The sequence below is a fragment of the Arachis stenosperma genome, chromosome 6 (assembly GCF_014773155.1).
Source record: "Arachis stenosperma cultivar V10309 chromosome 6, arast.V10309.gnm1.PFL2, whole genome shotgun sequence".
Classification (NCBI taxonomy): Eukaryota; Viridiplantae; Streptophyta; class Magnoliopsida; order Fabales; family Fabaceae; genus Arachis; species Arachis stenosperma.
In genome coordinates this window covers 143,634,308-143,658,215 of record NC_080382.1, presented here as the reverse complement: position 1 = coordinate 143,658,215, position 23,908 = coordinate 143,634,308, and the positions used below count along the sequence as shown (strand labels likewise).

Here is a 23,908-nt window from a genome sequence, read left to right as displayed (position 1 = left end):
TATTCCTACTGACACTGTCTTTATATTTTCTATTATATATTTTCTATTATATATGCAAATCAACTATTATCTTTCCGTTAATAAGATAAACGCATAACTCGTTCAAGTGATACAAATAATTAATACAAATAGGTACAAGCTATAACAAACATAATAAAAATTAATCTTTAATCAAACACAAAGCTGAGTTGAGAATCCGCAAAAAGAGCCAAAAGAACTAGTCAACTGCAGGTATGCAAAAATTTTGTATATTCATAAATAAAATTAGTTGATCACTATATGCATGTCAGCATGTAATCTTTGATGTTGATTCATGAGTAAGAAAAATCAATCTAAGATGAGTGATTTACAATGGAAGAAGTTGGAGGTCTTGGCAGCGGATTCTTATGACACTATTTATCTTGCCATTCTTGTTGATGAACAAATACTGTCTCATAGCTTCATTGCTGTGAAGAGCTCTATTCCCAAATTGTGGAGCTTTGAGTGTTCCTCCAAGAGGAACAAGTGAGTGCAGAACATACATGCAATATTAAGGGACAAAAATTTGTGTCCATGCAAGGATGTGAAATTGAGAATGAGGGATTGGACTCATTAATGAAATTGTATTTCTAATATTTACTTACTTTTTTTTCATTCCTAAAGTTTCTTGTTCAAATCTCACATCATATATAATTCAATTGTGTTCGACAAAATTTTTTTATTAATTTATACGTGCAAATTTTAATAAATGTATGCAAATTTTATTGCTGGCCAAGTATGGACACAAAATAATAATATTTAGATCATGTAATATTATTCTTTTTAAATAGTCACAAACTCGCCACCATGGCAAAAGAATGAAAACTAATTAGTTTAATATAAACAGTGACAAACTGACAATTAGGTAAAAAAATAGTCAAACTCATTACCATAGCAATTCCCTTTTTTACTGTCTTTTTCTAACAAAATTATTCATATATGAATAAACAAATTCATACCAATATATGAAATTAGAGTTGATTTAATTCTAATATATATGTAATGAGTTGGACACCAAAAAATATATGTAATAATCACTTTAATTTTACACCTTGCAGCGAGTGTCATTTAAAATTTCAAAAATAAAGCTAATACATAACCAATGAAATTTTACACCTTGTAGCATGAAGTGTTTGCAGTTTGCCTATGCAATCAGCGTTGCACTTGAGTGCTTGCCAACAAAACGAACTTGGGGTTCACTACCATTCTTGTTCCATGTGTTACCATGTGATATCTCCTTTGCTTCATGGACGCAACATTGGATGTATTGGACGTTTGCATCCAAATTCCATAACATTAGTAACTTGGGGGTACCCTATCCTTCTTAGGATTTACAATGATACGAGCCCATTAACAACAGCTGCTACTTCCGGCCCAATACAAGAAGCTGACAGCGATGAGAAAGCAATTGGGCTAGATAAACCGTTACTTCTTCACAGCTCATAATCCTCCATCCAAGCTGGTTACTTCTTCACACTTTCTTTGCTCAGCTAAGCTATCAGCTTCTTGTATTGGGCCGGAAGTAGCAGCAGTTGTTAATGGGCTCCTATCATACAATCTCCCATTGACAACTTGATTATCAGGGTGAACAAGCAAAAGGTTTATTACTCTACAACGCCTCTATTTCACAGCTCGTAGTCCTTTATCCAAGCTGGTTGCTTCTTCACACGCTTGTTTCTCTGCTAATGGTTTCTTTGGCCCAATTACTTTCTCATCGCTTTCAGCTTCTTGTATTGGGCCAGAAGTAGCAGCTGTTGTTAATGGGCTCCTATCATACAATCTCCCCATTGACAACTCGATTATCAGGGTGAACAAGCAAAAAGTCAACACCCGGAGCCAGAAGACAGACTTGCTCCATGATGTTCCTGTGTGCTCTCTCCTTTGCTTCAAGGGCGGAACATCTCAGATGTTTGACCTCTGCCTCCAACGGCTCAATTATCCCCTTTGATGCTGTTTTCTCCTTTCTTAACTGAGCCTTCTTCTCCTTATCAGCCTCCTTCAGCTTGTTTTCCAGATTACTAATCTTGGCGGTTAAAGTAACCTTCAATTCCTCTAAGGCAGCTCTCTTGTTTTCCTTTGACTCAAAGCGGATCTCCAATTCCTTAACTCGGCCTTCTAGCACCATATGAGATTTGGAGGTGATAGGTGGCTCCAAGTTGCGGCACATTGGGCTTGGAAGGGTTTGGGGTACACATTGGATTCCTCAATGTCGGGTATCAGCACACCATTTTCAAATTTCAACCGGCTTCCCTTTGCCATCCACCATTTTTTGCATTTTTATTGGAGGTGAAAGTCCTAGATCAAGTCCTAGATCAGCACCCATGTCCACAAATGAAGACTTCTTTGAAGTTGGAGTTGGAAAGACACTGCAGGCACCTCCAATATTCGCAGTCTTGGGGGGAAGGCAGAGTTTGTCCACTGCAATACCTCTTGATGCCATGTTAGCTGCAATAAAGGAGAAAGAAACTCAAGTCAGAAAACAAAGTATATTTTATTTGCAACATTGTGCATAGTAGCATAGTAATCAAAATTTTACACAGCAGGATAGTAGCCTTGGCAGATGATTAAGATTTAAGAGCATAACACTCCCCTTCAGCAGTCAGCACCAAAGAGACGGAGTAAAAGAGGACACTATATATTTTATTTTATTTTTTTCTTAAAAAAAAGTAAATAATTGGTAAATTGAAACATAAATTTGTCAATATTTTATTTAACTGGATTTCACTCCATTCTTGAGTTTTTCTTCCTAGATTTCTTTTCCCCCTTTCTTACTAAGATATAGTATTATGGATGTGGTTTAGCAAATTGATATATGCAAAATTGACAAATCACTTGAAAACTGAATTGATTGATAAACAGCTCATCACAGAGAGAACTCACCTGGGCTTGCACAAACATTGGTTCTTTTTCCATCAACTTTCACATTTTCAACACAGTTGGGGAACGCAAAACTTGGGGATGTCACTGGTGATTGTACTCTCTTTGGTCCTCTACCAAATACCAATATTGTCAGATTGAACAACTTGCGGATTGGCTTTCGAACTGGCTGAACTAATCATGTCTTCAACTTTAATGTACAACTCTATGCACCGTAGCTCACAATTTGAGACATGGAAATCGAACATCGAGTGAATGTCTTGGTCAGAGGTGAGCCAAATAACCCGACTGTCAGATAATTGGGGACCTATTATACCATGCAACTTATATGCCATATGAGATATCTTCTTTCTTCCAAGTTCACCCATGTTTGCCAATATCAGATTCTTCAACTCAAGTAGAGACTCTTGATGATTAGTATTAGCATTCATCAAAAAAGGATCCCAACATCAAAAGGTTGCACCACCTACAATGTCTTTTATATATCCATTGGGATGAACAAGTACAAACATGTCTGAACAAGCCATCTGTAACTCAAGATCTTTTCCAACTTTGGATGATTGTGTGTGGCTTGAATGAGGGAATGAGGGAATGAGGCCTGCTTCAGATTCTATAGTAATTTGATGAAGTAAATTCCAACCACAAATCCATGGAACTTTTATCCAACTGCCCTAATAGAAGAATGCAATTCGATCATTTCTACTAGTTTTGCACAAAAAAGTATTTTTTTTTATAAATTCACTAAATAATAATCTATTGAGTTGGTGCACAACTTGTTTTACTAAAATACCTTTTATTATACATAATCCATAAAAAAAAAAAATTTGGGGCTATTTTCAAGACATGAAGCAAGATCCCGTAGTTAAGTTATAAACAAATTTCATCTCAACTAATTTCAAAATTTATTATTTTTCAAAAACGTGCCTATTGATATACTAGTAATAGCATGTCTAATATAGAGATATTTGATTAATATGCAAAAGAGCCTAAGTGTCACTGAGGAAATTCATCGAACATATGGAGAGCATAATACCCAGTTGCAAAACTCGAACTAGGTTGAGCGAAAATCAAAATGGGGAATGACAATAGCAACATGAATGGAGTGAGTAATTGCAACTAACCTGTGTGAGTAATAATGCGAGGAACCAATGGAAACTTTCGAAGAGCACAAATTCGCAGAAACCACAAAGAAGGAAGAAGCCACAGTGCTACACAAAGCTTCAAACCTAACTTCATAACTAAGAAGGACACACACACTCTCTCTTTCTCTCGGATGAAGCTTTAATTTTGTTGGGATTGGAGCTTCATTTCGTTTCATCTTACAACGAAATGAGTTTGGTGTTTTTCGTACAGAGTTGTAAATTGGAGCCATTTCTTTGAATTTGTGTTGTTTAGCGCGCATAATAAAAAACAATCAGCACCAAAGCAATAATAAGACCATTTTGTGGACCCATTTTGTGGCCTAATTTGGCCCTATGTTCTCATTCCGAAAGCCCATTAGTAAAGAGCTAATAATCCATTTTCATTTTCTTAGAAGACAGATTAGTTTATCTTTAGAAGACTCTTAGTACACTTGATCTTTTCTTTTTTTATTAAGAGGTCTTTTTTTCGAATCTCATCTAATATAAATTTGACAAAAAAAAGAAATATTTTATGTGTGTAGATGTAGTGTGTGTGAGTATGTATAATGCCTTGAATTGAGAATTATCCGGTCCATAAACCAGAAAAAAAAAACACTTAGTAATAAAAAAAAAACTGTTGGTCAATTGGCAAAAACCATTGGAGCAGTTCAACCAAGCAATCTTCCTAATGGGGAGATGCACAGATCTATCATTGGAGTAGCTTCAAAGTTTAAAAATTAAAGTTTAGACGGTGAGCACCTACACAAACAAGAAATAATTAGTATTTGATTTCAGATGCATACTTATTACTTGTTTGTTTTTATTAAATTTAAAGATTTGAAAACATCTTGTGCAAATCTAATGAAAATCTAAAAAATTCTAAATGCATATTTATTATGACATTGAGAAATAAAGAGAAAAGCTTAGTATACAAGCGATTAGGGCTTGTAACTATTACAAGTTCATTAACGCCTAATCCGCTAAAACATGCTGCAACTCCTACGTTACTTACACGCGCCATACAAAGATCCCGCGTTTGTATAACTACCAAATTTAAAAGATTTGTTTCCTTCTTTGTTTTCTTTCTTTTCAAATTTCATCGTTCTTCTTCTCGCGCGTCTTCCCCTGGTTTTTCGATCGTTCTTTTCCTCTCCTTTCTCATTGGTTTGTTCTTCGTCATTGACGTTAGTTTTTCTCTCTGTAACTCCAGCTTCGTTTTGACATGGTGTATTTATAGTTTTTGACATAGTGTATTCTGCAACCTCTCTGTTGTTGATGACCAGTTTGTTCCGAAGGTTGGAATGACCTTTACCACCCTTGAAGATGCTCGAAAGTTTTACAGAAACTATACCAAGGTTGCAGGTTTTTCTACAAGAGTTCAGAGCACAAATAGAAAGGAAAATGAGATTAAGAATCAATTGATTACATGTAGCAGAGAGGGAAAATGAAACTCTCATAGCAAAGACTCATTTGATAGGAATTGGAATGATTTTCTGCTAAACTTTGGTCTTGTGGACAACAAGTGGCTTTCATGTAGTGTTGGGTTAAAATCTGCAGCAGGGGGTAAATTTAATTTGTTATCGGGTGTATTTATAGTCTGTGTTTGGGTGTATTATGCAGATCTCTATGCAGACCGTCATATTTGGGTTCCAATCTATCTGGATCACCACTTCATATTATAGTGCCTGTAAATCAGACATTTTGAATACACCAGAGAGAGTTTAATTAATTTTGGTCTTGTGGACAACAAGTGACTTTCAGGTAGTGTTGGGTTAAAATCTGCAGCAGGGGTGTAAATTTAATTTGTTATCGGGTGTATTTATAGTCTGTGTTTGGGTGTATTATGCAGATGTCTATGCAGACCGTCATATATGGGTTCCAATCTATCTAGATCACCACTTCATATTATAGTACCTGTAAATCAGACATTTTGAATACACCAGAGAGAGTTTAATTAATTTTGGTCTTGTGGACAACAAGTGGCTTTCAGGTAGTGTTGGGTTAAAATCTGCAGCAGGGGTGTAAATTTAATTTTTTATCGGGTGTATTTATAGTCTGTGTTTGGGTGTATTATGCAGATGTCTATGCAGACCGTCATATATGGGTTCCAATCTATCTGGATCACCACTTCATCTTATAGTACCTGTAAATCAGACATTTTGAATACACCAGAGAGAGTTTAATTAATTTTGGTCTTGTGGACAACAAGTGGATTTCAGGTAGTGTTGGGTTAAAATCTGCAGCAGGGGTGTAAATTTAATTTGTTATCGGGTGTATTTATAGTCTGTGTTTGGGTGTATTATGCAGATCTCTATGCAGACCGTCATATATGGGTTCCAATCTATCTGGATCACCACTTCATATTATAGTACCTGTAGATCAAACATTTTGAATACACCAGAGAGAGTTTAATTAATTTTGGTCTTGTGGACAACAAGTGGCTTTCAGGTAGTGTTGGGTTAAAATCTGCAGCAGGGGTGTAAATTTAATTTGTTATCGGGTGTATTTATAGTCTGTGTTTGGGTGTATTATGCAGATCTCTATGCAGACCGTCATATATGGGTTCCAATCTATCTGGATCACCACTTCATATTATAGTACCTGTAAATCATGCATAATTCAGAACTCTTTCTCTTTCTCCTCCTCATCTTCTGCTGCTTCTTCTTCTTCAAAAACGATTTTACCATGAAAAATCGAAAAAAACGAGAAAACAGAGAGAAAAGACGTAAATGAAGAAGAAGAAGAAAAAGAGGAAAACGAGGAAGAAGAACGTGCAGAAACGAAAGAAAAGGAGAAGAAGAAGAGTAAGAGGAAGAAGAACGTGCAGCAAGAAGAATAAGAAAAATTTCAGAAACCATGAAAATCGAAAAAAAAAAACGAAGAAGAAGAAGAGGAAGAGGAAGAGGAAGAGGAAGAAGAAGGCGAAGAAGAGAAGAAGAAGAAGAAGACGAAGAGAACCGTTTGAGTGGGGCGCGTGTAGTTACGCTCCATTCAAAATGAGTTAATGCGCGTGTTAATGAAGTTTGGGCTGATAACTTGTAAAACTTGTACGGCCTTTTTACTTGTATGTGTAGCAGGCCCCAGAAATAAATTATGAAAATTTAATGTTTTATAGCTAATTTCTTATTTATCCAAAGATAAATTGAGAGATGTTTATCTTTGCAGTTTTTTTCTAATTTATATTGGTTCTGCTCCTAACGAACTGATTTTCATAGTACTTGTAATGATTTAATGAAATGATAATTTATTATACATAAATAAATTGATAGACCTGCATGTAAATTCTTGTTCTCAATATTGATACACTCTGTTAATTATCATGTCTCTGTTTAAAATTATTACTTTAATTAAGGCCTAAACTTGACTGGTTTTAACAAAATGACAAAAACATGTCCTGAATTATTATCACTATGTGATGATGTTGTCTTGACTAGAATTCGATCTCCGTCATAAATCAATAAAATTTTTGTCACTTGGAAAACTCTAAATGTTCTTCCAAGTAGAATAAGTGAGTACAGAACATACATGTAATATCAAGAGGGATTGGATTCATTAATAAAATTGTATTTTCAATATGTTTTTATTCTTCTTTTCATTGTATAAGATATTCTCATTTTAATTACTTTGGTCAACATAAAACTTAATTTAAATGTCGTAACAAAAATTGCACTTATTTATTATTGTTCACTAGTAAAAATTCTAGATCTTTATTCCATGCCCTTAAAAAATTATTGAAAACTAATTCAATTTGTTTATAAAATTTAGGGAATATATATTCTAAAAACACATATTAAAATTTTTAATTGAAATATTTTTATAAAAAATATACATAATTCAAATATTTAATATATTTATTAAAAAATTTAAAATCTTTCACTAATAACAGTTCTCAATTGAATTTTTTTTGGTGGACTAATATTTTTTTTATTGGGTATGATAAGAATAATTGTATATTAAATGTGAAAATTATTGAATTTATTTTTTATGTATGTAAAAGAAATATATATATAATTGTGTATTGAAATATTATTAAAAGTAATTTATTTTTAAAATTGTGTACTGTAACACTCTGATTAGATAATTCTATAAAATTTTTAATATCAAAATTAGTTTTTTAGTTAATTTTAAAATAAATATATAAATAAAGTTTAACTAAGAAAATAACTTTTAGCTAAATATTTTTTATCTTAAATTTTATATTTTAAATGTTCTAAACAATAAAAGTTATAAAAAATAATTTTACAATAATAAAAAATTGAATAATATTGAATCTGATATTTATTCAAATAAATAATAAAAGAAACACCAACCAGTTTAGTAAACGAAAACGACGGCGTTTCGTCGTTGGCCGCCAGTATCACAGTTACAGTGGCAGCGTCAGAACCAGCTTCAGAAAACCCTCTCTTCTTCAGCTTCGAATCCGAATCTCATTTTATTGTGACTCTGAATTGTTGTGAGAATTTGTGAGTTTGGAGTTTGGACAATGAGCAACAGCAACGACCAACAACCCCAACGGTCAAAGCCGTTTCGCCCAACGAAACCGTTAGAGATTCACAACAGCAGCGGCCTCACGCTCGTCCCGCGCGTGAAGGTCACGCTCACTATCTACCCTCTCGCCGCAACTGTTACCTCCGTCGACGAGTGGAAGATGAAGCGCGCTCTCATCGACTACCTTCACACCACTCACTCCCTCGCGATTCCCGAGAACGACCTCGACGTTAAGCGCGTGAGGGACCTCAAGAAGCGGAAGCGCGAGGAGCCTGTTGCTTCGGGGACTCTCAGGATCTGGAATCTCGAGTTCATTGAAGAAGATGATGAGGAAGGCGAGGGTGCGGTTGAGAAGAGGGTTTGGGAGTGGAGGAAGAGGTTGGTGGAGAAGATGAACGGGATTGAGCTGAATCTTGAAGGGGTTAAGTTCAAGCTTGATGTTTCTGTTCCCGTTTCGGATGATTTTGAGGCAATGAAGAAAGATTGGGAACAGTTTTTTGCGTTTGATACTCGAGGTTTGTCTCTGCGTTCATTCTTCTTATTTTTGTGTAAACCATGAAATTAGTAGTAATGTAAAGTGGTAATGACTATAAATTTGTCTTTAAGGTCCTTGAAATCTTCAAAAATGAGTAAAAGTGGTCAAGTTTAATCAATGTAGCTGATCCAAGCTAGTGAGAAAGGCTTAGCAGCTTTTGTTATAGTAGTCAAATTGGTCAGGTTTGTACTTAGGTGCTCACTTCAAGGATGAAATTGAAGACGATTATCAACTTCAGGGAGTGGTTTGGCCTTTGATCGTTCACTCATGTTCTTATTACTAAATACTAAGTGCTTAAAGGCTTGCTTCTAGATTTGTAGTACATCGAATTTGAATCTCTTCGTAAATTAAGTACTAAAGTTGATGCTTAATATACATTAGAATTTATAAGATTGACTTAGTGTTTATTTTAAACTTTGAAGGATGAGATTCATGCTCAAAATCTCTAGAGGACTAGTTTGATGCGAAGATCATTTTTGGGAACTAATTTGAGCTGCTTCTTTTTTTGGGTCTGATTTTTGGTTTTTTCTTGATGTGATTTGAAAGGGAAGGGTTGGATTGTATTTTTAATTAGGTGTAAAGGTTTGATCTTTCTGCAGGGTACTATAGAGGGAAGCGTGATCCAGATACGATTATTTTGAGGGGTGTGCCCTCACGATGGTTTGCTGAGCCTAGAGTTTCTTCTAAGCCTTCCATGCTCGTCACACATACCATCTTCTCAACATTTGGCAAGATAAGGTACTTGCAAGAATTGATTGTTTTCAAAGGATGTTTTTATCTTGTATTTGATTTTCAATGATTTTATTTTTTCAAGGAACAAACATTTTTAATCATGATTAGGTTGGAGGTGAAGGCTATATTTTTTCCTTCCATGATTTTGTTTTTGACCTTTTTAAGCAGTACAATGAACCTTCTTAATTTGCTGTACTTATTGTTACTATACTGATACTTATATGAGAATTATCATATTTCACCTTACTATGGGTGTACATAATTTTCTTGTTCTGTAACTTACATTTAATAGGAATCTTAATGTTGCTGAGGACGATGATCCAGGTAAGGATGCAAATGAAGACAGCGGAGACCTGGTTTCAGGCCTTTACTGTAAGATTGTGGTTCAGTTTGAAAAATATAGAGACTTCCATGATGCATTGAGAGTTCTATGTGGTCGCTCATTGCAAAAGGTATTGGCTTGTTTCTGACTTATGTTTGGTAACTCCACTGTGAAATAAGCATAGTTTCTTACTACACTGCAATTCACATCTTTATTGTCATTTGTCACTATTTCTGTTTTGGATGTCTACAGTAAGGTGATCTGTTCATTTTACGGTCAATGACTGTGGTCAGAAGTGTTATGGCAATTGCTTAATCTGGAAGTATAAAGCCGCCTCACACTGGCATCAATTTGTGAATTATACATGATGGAAATTGGAAACTTAGATATGTTTATGTGATGAGTGACAGTAGAATTTCTTGTTTATTGACAGCAAGGATCGAGATTAAAGGCTGATTATGAAGTTAGCTTGGATAGAGATGGATTTTTTCGGAACACGAGAAATCAAACTCAAGAAAAGACCAACAGAGTGTCAACAACGGCAGCAGATCATTATAAAAGTGAAGCTCCTAGACGCCATACCCCTTATGCTCGCCACAGCCCAGAGAATGTGCGGCCAAGGAGATTCCGGGTTAGATTTTGATATCTCAAATTATTCTTATGATTGTCCCTAGTGTACACTCGGAATTTTTTTTTTTTTTTGGTTTAAATATGGACATTTAAATTGACATGATTATTGCAATTCAAATAGGTATGCATTTCAGTTGTCTATGTGTTGTTGAGTGTGTTATTAAGCAGAGGTATATACTATTAGCAAAGGCAAATGTTAAATCAACGTTTAGATAATTGAAATTCTCACATATTTGAACTGAAATAATCACATGTTAATTTCAATATCCAATTGCTATGTAGATTTCACTTATCTAAGTATATGATATTAAGAATAGATATACTACTAGTAAAAGTAAAAAGTTAATCCAAATTTTACAGAATTGAATTCCACATAATTTTGACTGTCTGAAATTGATCAAAGGTTGCCAATTTTGACTACCAAGTCCCTTTATGTTATGCAGGAATAAGGACTCATGGATCCAAGCCTACACTGAGAAGTTTCTAGCAAATGGACCATTCCATGCATTTTCTAGCGACTATGACTAAGACCATTTTGGGTCACTAAGGCTCATAGTCTTTTGAGATGTCAATTGTACTCACACTAATCATAGTTCAATTGTCATAATTATTATTTGTATATGTTTTTGCCTTTTGGATATTCTTGTTTTTAGTTTTTAAACACCAAGCAAAGAGATGTTATTTTTAGTCACTCCTATCTTGTAGCGGATATAGCGGATAAAAATTAAAGAGGTGATAGAAATGAATTACGAAATGTGTTGAAGTTGCCTCACAGGTTTTCTTTCTAGCGTAATAATGGATTAAGAAATGTGTTAAAATTTCACAGAGGGGCTGTGTTGTTTCGCGATAAACAAGTCAGTAGAAGTGTTTATAGATCGGATCTGATCCGCATATCCGCGGTATTTATCTGAATTCGATCTGAAAATTGCAGTATGTATATATTTTACGGACATATCCGAGATCCGATCGGATCCGATAATTTTGGTGCGGATTGGCTCGAGAGTTTTGTCATATCCGATTTGCGTTTATCCTTACAAGTCAGGACTAAATTGTCTTTGATATTTAGGTCCCGTCTTTTGAAAAAAATGAACACGGACCGAGTTAGAGGTTTATATAGTTAGGACTAAATTGCGGTATGCATATATTTTACGGACATATCCGAGATCTGGTCCGATCCGATAATTTTGATGCGGATCGACTCGAGATTTTTGCCATATCCGATCTGCGTTTACCTGACTAAATTGTCTTTGATATTTAGGTCACGTCTTTTGAAAAAAATGAACACGAACCGAATTAGAGGTTTATATAGTCGGAAGATTTTCGGATACATATTTAATTTAGTGAATAATGGTTTCATCCTTTGAAAAAGTAAGGCAATCGACTTTAATTTGTGGGAGTTTAACAAAAAAGAAAATTTTAATTAGTGGGATGGAATAGAGTGAGTTGGATGTTTAATCTAAAGACAAGAACGTAGGGATAGAAATGCTCGAATTAAGATTTTCTAAAGTGAGAAAGTTGGTAAAATGACGAGTAAATGAGTTGATTATTTTTAAATTAAAATAATGAGTAAACTACCATTTTTACTCACGAAAGTTTTAAACGCTGACAAATCTACCCACAAAAAAAGAAAATTACTATTTATACCCATAAAAAATGAATTATATATGACAAAATTATCCGAACGTTGAAAAATAACCTAAAACCCCCCAAATTACCCTTTTTCTAACCCTAATCTCAATGCCCTTTTCAGCAAATTTCAACCCTCTCTTTATTCTTTTCATCAATTTTACCACCTCCTTCACCAACACCATCATCACCGCCACCGTCAGCCTTATCTTCCTCCTCTAACTTTTAATTTTATTTCTCATCATCACTTATCTAATCTCAAATCCTATCAACACTATTACCGCCATTACCATCACCACTCTTCCTTCATCACTTTCAATACAATGTCAGAAGGAAAAGCACCTTTAGATGCTAAAAATTGAAACTTTGGCAAGATCGTTTTGATGGGGTCACATGTGAGTAACACAAGAATCTTGCACTTGATGGTAGTGATTTGGGAGAGTGAAAAACCGTGGACTTTGAAGAAGAGATGACGAAATCTGGCTTGATGGGGGGGGGGGTGTCAAAGAGAACGCGCTTGTGTGCTCTGAGAGCGTTTTCATGGAAGAAACCGCATTTAGTGGTGAGGTAGGAGATAGTGAAAAAGTGGTGGTCATCGAAGTGGAGGTGGTTGAGAAGAGGAATGAGTGGCGGCGTATTTGTGATAGAAGAGGAAAAGAATGCAAGGCGTAGAGCAGAGGAGAGCAAATGTTGCAAGAAGTAAAGGATCATCACTATCATTGTTTATGGCTGTGGAGAAAGAGAAAAGTGAGGTTGACAGTTGGTGGCGGTGGAAATGATGGTGGTGTTGATAAAGGAGGTGGTGAAATTTTTGAAAAGAATAAAGGAAGGGATGAGATTTGGAAGGGGGTTGAGATTAGGGTTAGGAAAGGGATAATTTGGGGTTTTAAAATAATTTTTTATTGTTTGGATAATTTTGTTATATAAAACTCATATTTTATGGGTACAAATGGTAATTTTTTTTTGTGGCTAAATTTGTCGCGTTTAAAACTTTCGTGCATAAAAATGGTAGTTTACTCTAAAATAATATTAAGATATGAGGTACATATTTTATAGAAATTATAAAATTAATAATGATTAACTTTTTATTTTATTATTTTTATCAATTTTCTCACTTTAAAGGATTTACATTCAAAATGTTCCATCAATAACATATATTAAAGCATTATATGATGCACCAAATTTAACTATATATTAAATATTATCCAACAAGATTAATTCCAGTGAAATCATCACTAAAGTTTCAGAAAATGCATGTTGTTTCATTTACTACTTCTAACCTAACCAATGCAACTTTCCATATGCCAATGGTTGATTTAAGTGTGTAATAGTAAACAATTTTTACCTAACTTTTCATTCAAAAAGCTAGATGAAATTTTAGACTTATCCTGTAAAATCATGAATATCCATACCATAGGTTCTGACCTTGGTTCATAATTTGAATAACCTATTCATTTTCTTTATCAGCTTTTACCATGAAGAGAAAAACTGCCAAAATTATAAAAATCTTGAAAAGATGTGTCTATTCTTCATGGTAGTATAATAAGTATAAAATAACTTACAATAGCACTATTCATACTTTCTTATAAAAATATGATTGTTATTAATTAATTGTGTATTTAATTAACAAAATAAAAGGAATAGATATAGGTTGTTAATATATGTTTACCGTAAGGAACTTAGATGCAAATAAACCACACCATGATCATGAAGCAAGATTAGCTAACATGAAAGGATTTACACTCAAAACAAGTAATAACATGATTGACATTTGAAGCATTGAAACTTTTCAACCAAGATTGAAATTTACACTACTATAATTCACAGCATCAAAATCCTATTCCTACTCCAGAAAAAAAAAGACTGAAAATTTCCTTGAACAAAAAGCAAAAAGAAAAAAAAAAGAGAAAGAAAGGGTAATTATGAAATGAAAAACAGAAAATTACAATCTTCACCAGCTTTTCTTATGGCTGTGTTTTGCTGAAGACTTGTTCTTAGAAACTTCATGATTAGAATCACCAGTAGAAATCCTTGGAGACATTAAACCATCTGTGTTCATCTTATTCTCACTCCAACCTCTAACATACTCTTTCTTAATCTTCACCTTTTCTTCATTCACCACCATTTTCTTCTCATTATTCACCAACCCTTCATTGATTACAATCTTCTTGGTCTCACTTACCCCTCTAGCATAATCTTTCTTCTTCGAATTCTTCGGCAACATCCTTGAATTTGATGATGATCTATTACTACCCTTCAGTGCAGGGATCACATACCACAAAATGCAAGTGCAAAGTGTTGAAACTGATCTCCCAAACATTGTCAACAACACCAAGATTAGTATCATAACCATTGGAACATAGAAACATGGCTTCCACATATCAAAACTCTTCAAATTCCAATTCAATCTCTTCTTTTTCACCTTCTTATTATCACCATTTTCCAACTTGGGTTGCTTTGATTCATCCACAATTTCACTTGATTCAACTGTGGGCTTGTCACTTTGATGAGGATGATCTAACTTTCTTGGTTTCACCACTTTGAGTTCTTGGCTCTTGTTGTTGTTCTTCACCTTCACAACTATAGGAACAAAATCATTGGTGCTAGAATATACAAACCTAACAAATGAAATTTCATGAGGGTTCATCTGTGAGTAAATCCTCTGCCTCCTCTCATCAAGATCAGCCAAGAGTGCAGAGAATTTGTCGAGTCCACGTGTCGAAAAGGGATTGTCCTTCTTAGTTTTGGATTTTCTTGGAGTTGCGCATGGTAGTTCATCATCAGCTTCATGATGGAAAGTTCCACAACCAAAATGGCTCAACATATGGGAAAACAAATGGCTAAGGTTCTTGTTTCTTTTGTATCAGAAAGTGTTTTGTGAAGATTTTATGATATGGCTACTATGGATCTTGTGTTTTAAAAATTGAAAGGTTGAGAAGATGTACAAAAAAAAAAAAAAGGTCCCTAAAGTCAAACTAAAAAACACATAGAAACTTGAGGTTAATTCTATAGAAGTTTCCATAGGGGTATTATTAGTTTTTTTGACCAATGAGAGAGAGAGAGATAGAGATGAAAGAATATAATGTGTTGCGAATGATTATTTCCACATCTAAAATAAAATTGATGTTTATGGACGGAAATTATTTTTAATATGGAGATGAAGATGATATTTTGTTGATATTTGAAATATATTGCAGTATTGTAGAAGAGAAAGTATGAGGAGTCAATGAAAAAATGTCTAATACGTATTCTGCGTGTGTTGCGTGTTGCTAAGATGAAGATATATATCTAACACATACCTTGCGTGTTGCCAAAATAATGATACGTATTCAATACATATTCTACGTATTAACTTTTCACTTGCAAAATTTATCCACTTATAATTATACTAAATAATTTATTTTCAATAAAAATATCAATATTTTTTTATATAAAAAATTAGTAATTTATCAATATCAAATACGAGTTGCTTTTAATTTCTCTCAATATTTCTAAGTTTTACAGATCAAAAATTAAATTTTATTTAAATATATGTTATTAATCAATGAGATTTTCAATTGGATTTAAATCTCCAATACATATTTAAAGAATAAATAAACTAATAATAATATTAGAAGTGAGATGTATTTATCTAGGAAATTTGGTTATAACAAAATTTAAAAGTGAAAAAATTGTGAAAAAAATACTTAAAATGTTGGTAGCACATAATTAATACTTACTTCAAGAACATGTATTAGACTATTAGTATCCATTCTTAAATTTATTTCATATAGTTTTTAAATGTTACATACTAAAATAAATAGTTATATCATATATTAAATTAAATGCATGAAATCTGTTTCGAAAATATATAACTATTTAGGGTTTACCATAAAATGAGCATTATCAACACATAATATTATATTTTGACGTTAAAAAAAAAAGTTTTCCTTGTTTATTTTAGTCTTTCTTGACCATTTACTTCTAATATGAATTCATTAGATATTAGAATCTAGTTAGTGCCGTAGGAAATCAACTATGGATCATGAGCTATACTTGGTGCACATGTAACTTCTGGAATAGACTATGGACTTAGTCTATAAAATCATAAATATAAGTATTTAAGATGTGGCATGTTTCAACATGACAACAATACTTCAATTTTCATGTCAATCAATTAATATCTTCTAGAAGAACTTTGTTTGAACATGACAATAAGAGTAGTTATCAAGAAAAAAAACAATGGACGTATTTGCTAATGTCAAGGATTCATATGTATAATAATATTTTATCCGTGATGTAATAATATGAAATTGTGATTGTGTTTGAAATTTTGTGTTGCAATGCATGGAAATTTTATGCATTCGGTTTTCCCAAAATTCGTCTTTCAGTTTATTTTAGATTTTCATGTTTAATTAGTTGCTCTGAAATGCAAGTCATATGCTATGGAATAATTTTTAATTTAGTATATATTGTTTTAAAAATTTTAAATGGTGTCCCTGCCTTGAATATAATTTTACAATCAGGTGTTTCATTTAATCTAATATTATAAATTCTTTTATATTCTCATATTATAATAATCTTCTAATTTCTTATGGGAAAAGCTAAAAGCTTATATAATTAAGCAAAAGGTTTAGTTAAAATAATAAATTACTTTAGGTACTTGATTAAGATATTGTATTTAATGGACATGATTAAAAAAGAAAAATTTTAGATGGCTAGTACTTTTTTTTTTATCTTACTTTTGAATTAACCAACTCTTCTCTTTTTTATATTAAAAATGTTGGTTTTTAACCTTTTTCATTAAAAAAAAAAATAAAATTATAAATATTTTAATTATAAATTAGTTCGAATTATAGGAATTTACTAATAAATTGAACCTTGGTTTTAAACATACCAATAATTCATTTGTACACTTACAAACACAATGAATCACTTATTTGTTTTTATGTGTGTTCTGAATTTTCCATATGATGCTGTAGGATTGACTTGGAGATTTCTAGCAAAGGATTACTACAAATGAAAACTGAAAATTGAACTGAATACATATCCAATAATAATAGTCATACTAATTTGTTTTGTAGGGAAAAATTGGTTCCCTGATTAGTGATTGCAGCAGCCATGATGTCACAAGAAATAAATATAAACATTATTGTTAACACCCACCTCAATATTATCTTCATATATCACAAGGATGTTTTACATCTGCCAAATCATCATGATTTTTATTTCCAAGTTTCTCTTTGGTGGAAAATAATCCTAGAAGAGTTATTAAGAACGTAGACTTTGCTTTTGATAAGAAAAGAACAAAACACACATACACACAAGGGTAGACTTTGCATTGCTTGCACTTGAATAATATTATTAAGGTTAAAGTATTAAATTAGTCCCTTATATTTGGAGTAACTTTATTTTAGTCTTTAAGGTTTAAAGTATTTTATTTGAATTTAAAAAAGTTTTATTTAGTTTTAATGTAGTCTCACCATTAGATCAAATTTAAATAATTAATAAAATATCCTATATAACAGTAGTACAAGAATAATGTCGATAATAAAAAAAATAAATATAAGTTCCAAAGGCACAAAATCAACCATAGGTACATCAATACATTTATTTATTATTCTCTTTAGTTCTATATAAAATATTTCGTTTAAATAGTAAAAAAAATAATAACTAATTTAGTACGTCTAAACGTAAAGGACTAGTTTAATATTTTATCCCATTATTAATTATGTTTTGGAAATTTATGAATTTTTTAGCTTTTATAAATACAGGTCATATAATATTATTACCTATAAAAACTTTTACATTATTTTTGTCCTTGTTATATGCTTTAGTTTAAGTCCTTGTCATATAAATACTTTAAAATATGTATTTAATTTATGTTATGTAAATATAAAAAATTATCATAGTCATCACATGTTTGTAGAACTAAAAATATGCATCCTATTTTACTTCATTTTCAATATTTTATATCACAGTCAAAGAGACTTTTCTTTTTCAATATATAGTTCTCAATTTCATAGTTTTCATTTTGGTAAATTATTTCTCAAGTTTATTGTATTTTTTTTCTCTAATAAATTATGAGATGCGAGATATCTATTGTATATTAGATCCCTAAAAAAGGCATTTATAATGTGTTTTTTATACAGGTAATATTCACTATATATTCTCCTAATTATTTTAAAAATTTAGCTTTCGTACATAGTTAATAATAAATATATAGAAAAATAATAATTAATTGTAAAAATTAGTTAAAGTTGTATACTTTAATTTTAGAGTTAACAACCAAAAACGCCTTTAAATTATTCAAACGCTGATAAAAATACACCCAAATTTTATTATCGACAAAAATGTCTTTAAATAATTTAAAAAATGCAACAAAAATGCCTAACACTAAATATATATTTTCAAAAAGTGTTTTAGAGATTGAATTTTGATGTGAATTTTTTTAAGTATCATTATAAAAATTAGATATTATTATTCTTAAAATTTGGTAACTTTTTTCTAAGTATATTTTTTTGTGATTTTTAAAAAGTATTATTAGTTGTTAACAAAAAAATTATAAAAAATTATATACTTAACAAAAAATCACCAAATATTAAGGATAATAATATATCATTTTTCTAATCATTCTTGCAAAATATCACATCAAAATTCAATCTCTAATATATTTTTTGAGAAATACATATTTAATGTTAGATAATCTTGCAAAAAAACTAATATTAAATATGTATTTCTCAAAGAATACATTAGAGATTAAATTTTGAAGTAATTTTTTGCAATAATGATTAAAAAAATGAGACATTATTATCCTTAAAATTTGGTGATTTTTTGTTAAGTATATATTTTTTTGTGAATTTTTTAAAGTATTATTGGTTGTTAACAAAAAATATAAAAAATATATACTTAACAAAAAATTACCAAATTTTAAAGATAATAATATCTCATTTTTACAATCATGCTTGTAAAAAATTACATCAAAATTCAATTTCTAAGTCATTTTTTGAAAATATATATTTACTATTGGTATTTTTGTTGTGTTTTTAAATTATTTGAAAGCATTTTTGTCGGGGCATTTTTAATAGTTAACCCTTAATTAGGGCTGGAAGTGAGTCAAGTCAGCTCATGAGCTAGCTCGAGCTCGACTCGTTAATAGCTCGATAAGCTAAGTTCGTGAGCTAGTGAGCCAAGTTTGAGTTTGGAATTGAGCTCATAAATTAAATGAGCCGAACTTGAGCTTGGATAAACTCAGCTCATTAGCTCGTGAGCTTACTCGATTATATATATATATATATATATATATATATATATATATATATATATCCTATATGTATTCAATCTATACTTTTAATATTATATATACTTTTTATATTTATTTTTTACATATAATTTATTGATAGATACAATATATAAAACTGATCTTTTTAAATATTTTTTAAAATATATAAGTTATAATTTATTGATATAGAATTATAGATTATGTATTTATGTTTCTATTATTTGAGCCAGCTCGTGAGTTTGAGCCAGTTTGTGAGCTTTCGGTGAGTCGAGTTTGAACTTAAGAAATATGCTCGATTGTTAATGAGTTAAGCCGAGCTTGAGCTTGGTCTCGCTCAGCTTAGCTCGGCTCATTTCCAGCCTTACCCTTAATTTTTTGTTTGTGCTTTAAATTTAGTTATGCACAAGTTGGGCTTGTACATTTTTGGGCTTTTGTTTTAAACATGATTGAGTGGGTTTTAGAATAAGGTTGTGCTGCTCCAAGATTTTGATTTGTATTAAATTCGTTTTAATATTTTTTTATTTATTTGTAAATAAATTTTACTTGTATCTAAAATAACTAAAATATAATTTAAGAAAATTTATTTCCCAACGGTTAATACTTGAATGATTATTTAAATAAAAAAGGATTTGATTCGATGAAACAGTGTTTACTAAATAGAAAGTAAATATTTTTAATAGAAAATCAGATATGTTGCAAAATTTATAAGTTTCTCTTCTTTAGTATTAGTTAGTTAACCATTTAATTAATGAAATCTGAGACACTTCTAGGATTTGCAAATATTAACACTTATATGATCAACTCTCTACTTAAGGGGTTCTAATTGTATTATTCTTAAACAAATAATATAGTCAAAGTCAACAATACTACACCATAGTCCATAGGACATTTAACTAACACAAGATGAAGTAGACATTGCATTCCTTCCAGCTACTTCCATATGCAACTAACTTTTATTTCATATCACACTAAATTTTATTGAACTAACACAACACCATACATATATCTGAATAAATTGGATCCACTAAGGCAAATAAAGCTAACTAATTAATGATTCAACTAAACCATCTTGATTATTTCGTATGGCATTAAATTAGTTAATGTTATTACAAATTTTACATCTCTAAAAAATATTTCTTTTAGATAATTTACATAAATTGGATCCTAAGCTATTGTGGTTATTTCAAATGTTATTTTATATGTAATTAATTAGTCAATGTAAATGAAGCAAATTAACCAATGACCTGATCATTATAGCACATCATTTTGTTAATTATTTTATTACATATAGCCTTAAACTAGCCAAATAAAAACATGGCATTAAATTTATCAATGCAATCTGATGACAGAACAAAAATGCAAAGTCAGAACATTGTCCCTTCTATTTTTTTTCTATTTTTTTTTTCAGTGGGACAGACTTAGATTAATTACAAGCTGTCATCATAATTGGAGTGGGATGCAAGATTACTATAACCACAGCACCTGCAAGATGCAGCACACCAGACCCATCATTGCAATGTTGCACCAAATTACAGGGTGTTACATTAAAATAGACATAGTCATCTATGGTTCTTTATAAATTAAAATACATACTTTATAAGAACAATTTAATGTAATTTTCCATTGTTAGGCAATATAAACTTAGGAAGGTGAGAAATTATGAATTAATAGAATTGTACTATATGTGGTAGTAATAAATAAAATATTAAATGGCATATGGTTAAAGTCCTACAAAATAGAAAAAGACAATTTGAATAAAATATATATTTGAAGAGAAAGAGATAACACCAAAAGGAAAAAAATTTGTCATGACCTAAACAATTTTTTTAAGTCAATTTTCATTAAAGAAAAAAATAAAAAACAAAAAATGACATAAACATATGTCTCTACTCTCTACCTCTTTATTTTCATGCATTCTGTCCCAAAATAAATATCAAAGGCTACCTAAAGTTAATGAAACTTGACCTACCCTTGTAACTCAAGAAATCAATTGTTACTATTTGGAAAAAGTAATATTCTAGAATAAAAGTTAGCCAGCTAGATATTGAATAATAAGGTGCTGGCAGTGCCATATTTTAGCCACTGGTCCCCATGATTACAAAGTGTCTTTTCTTATCAAATACACATTGATTAAACCAAAATATCTAATCAAGATTGTGACTGCTTACTTGGATTTTTCATAGTGGATTTATTTTAATTTAATAGTTAATAACACTAGTTTTGTACACCAATTTCTGTTTGGATTATTGTTACTAAATTAGTATTTTACACTGATTATTTAGGACTTAATTGAAGGCCCTACTTGAACATATATAATTTTTATGGTGTAAACTACATGGATGACATAAACTTGAAGGCAAAAAAGTCAATGAATTCTTTCTTGGTAGGGTAATCCCTTTTGCAACTTTCACTTTACATTGTGTATGATTCTTCTCCATGTTCCAAAGTGAGACTCAGATTATCAAAATAAACTTTGTTAATGATGTTATACAACAATTAAGTTTTTCCTTTATTATGGGATTATATATAATCTTCCATAAATGCTTAGGCTAAAATAAGTAAATAAATAAAAATCCTACCAACAATGCCAACCAAATTACCAAGTTAATATGATCCCAATGTTTAATTTATTTAAATGACACAACTATTTTGAGAATTAGATCAATGTCAAATATAAATCAAGATAACACATAAACATATTATTAGTGTGATAAATTTCTTAGATTTTACGCATTTATATTCACAGTTGAAGGCAGAGAGAAAAAAAAATAAATAAACAAACTAATAAATAAAGAAAATGAGAAAGTGTAGTTAGGTGCTTAGAATCTGATCAAAATGATTGTCATGTCACTATAATTGTTAGGAGGTTGTGCCTTTGTCTCCGCAAATTTCTGCATTCTATCCTCTCTCTTTTCTTCTTTTTCCTTTTTTTTTCTCTTTTGTTTTCTTTGATCCTCTCATTGATCTTTTGTTCTTCATTCAGTTAGTAACAACTTAAAAGACTCAGAAGAGAAAACAAAGAAAGAAAGAAAAGCAATGGCATTTGCAGGAACAACTCAGAAATGTATGGCTTGTGACAAAACCGTTTACCTTGTTGATAAGTTGACTGCGGATAACCGAATTTTCCACAAAGCTTGCTTCCGCTGCCACCACTGCAAAGGAACTCTCAAGGTATCTCTCTGTACTCGCGCACGCACGCACGCTCGCACACAATTAGTTCTTGGTTATATAGCCTTGGATCTGGTGTACTGATAATTATGTCAGTAGTGGTTGATTCTACGGCTTGAACCTGTAATCCTGGGCTTGATGTTAAATTCCATGTTGAAATTTTGATTAGTGAGTTTGCTGACAGATTCATGTATCTGCAGCTGAGCAACTACAACTCTTTTGAGGGAGTTCTTTACTGTAGGCCGCACTTTGATCAACTTTTCAAGAGAACTGGTAGCCTTGAGAAAAGCTTTGAAGGTAAGAACCATTAATTCCTTCTCTTTTATCTGTCACTCACACTTTTTGATGCATCTTTGAATCTCAGTGTTTCCTTTCTTTACTTAATTAGGAACACCAAAAGTTGCTAAACCAGAGAAAAACACTGATGAGGTAAACAAAAATTGAAATCCTGGTTCTTGCAACTCACAAAAGCACATTCAGCTTTCTAACATATCTCTTAACTCTTGTTCTGTTCTAATCAGAAACCTGCAGCAGCCAAAGTTTCAAGTATGTTTGGTGGAACAAGAGATAAATGTGCTGGTTGCCAAAAAACTGTGTATCCAACTGAGAAGGTAACAACACAATTCAACCATAGCTTCTTTCCATTCTTACAAAAATAGTTTATTAATGATATATATAGGTCACTGTGAATGGGACTCCTTACCATAAGAGTTGCTTCAAGTGCTGCCATGGAGGATGTGTTATCAGCCCTTCCAATTACATCGCGCACGAGGGAAAGCTCTACTGCAAACACCACCATGTCCAACTAATCAAGGAGAAGGGAAACTTGAGTCAGCTAGAAGGTGATCATGAGAAGAGTGCAGTGCAAGCAAAAATCAATGGCGAAGAAGTCACAGCTGAGACATAAAATGCTTCACAAAGGAAAGAGTCTTGAGAGTTTTATTCCTTTGATACAGTTTTATGTTTTCTTCCCCATATGTTTCTACTGTGTCTCATGCTTTACCAGTATTTTGAGTCCTGGAAATTGGAATATACCTTTACCAGTGATAAATATTGTATTGCATTTTTCTAATCTTGATGATCTTCATTTGCTATTTCCCATGTTGTGAGTGTTGATTGATTTAGGAGTT

General features: G+C 31.7%; 3 protein-coding genes across 3 annotated transcripts; all 3 read left to right on the top strand.

Moving 5' to 3' along the window:
• Positions 1-2,316: 2,316 nt before the first annotated feature.
• On the top strand, positions 2,317-3,253 carry LOC130936084 (uncharacterized). Its single transcript, XM_057866066.1, has 2 exons — positions 2,317-2,502; positions 2,878-3,253. The coding sequence occupies exons 1-2, from the start codon at positions 2,340-2,342 to the stop codon at positions 3,066-3,068; spliced, it is 354 nt and encodes a 117-aa protein (XP_057722049.1). The 5' UTR covers positions 2,317-2,339; the 3' UTR covers positions 3,069-3,253.
• A 5,100-nt stretch (positions 3,254-8,353) lies between these two features.
• On the top strand, positions 8,354-11,495 carry LOC130932961 (uncharacterized). Its single transcript, XM_057862429.1, has 5 exons — positions 8,354-9,019; positions 9,639-9,777; positions 10,064-10,223; positions 10,527-10,724; positions 11,167-11,495. Exons 1-5 carry the CDS (start codon positions 8,500-8,502, stop codon positions 11,170-11,172), a joined length of 1,023 nt encoding a protein of 340 aa, XP_057718412.1. The 5' UTR covers positions 8,354-8,499; the 3' UTR covers positions 11,173-11,495.
• A 10,873-nt stretch (positions 11,496-22,368) lies between these two features.
• On the top strand, positions 22,369-23,872 carry LOC130933184 (LIM domain-containing protein WLIM1-like). The gene is made up of 6 exons (XM_057862733.1): positions 22,369-22,476; positions 22,594-22,781; positions 22,979-23,075; positions 23,167-23,207; positions 23,300-23,389; positions 23,458-23,872. The coding sequence occupies exons 2-6, from the start codon at positions 22,647-22,649 to the stop codon at positions 23,683-23,685; spliced, it is 591 nt and encodes a 196-aa protein (XP_057718716.1). The 5' UTR covers positions 22,369-22,476; positions 22,594-22,646; the 3' UTR covers positions 23,686-23,872.
• Positions 23,873-23,908: the final 36 nt, after the last annotated feature.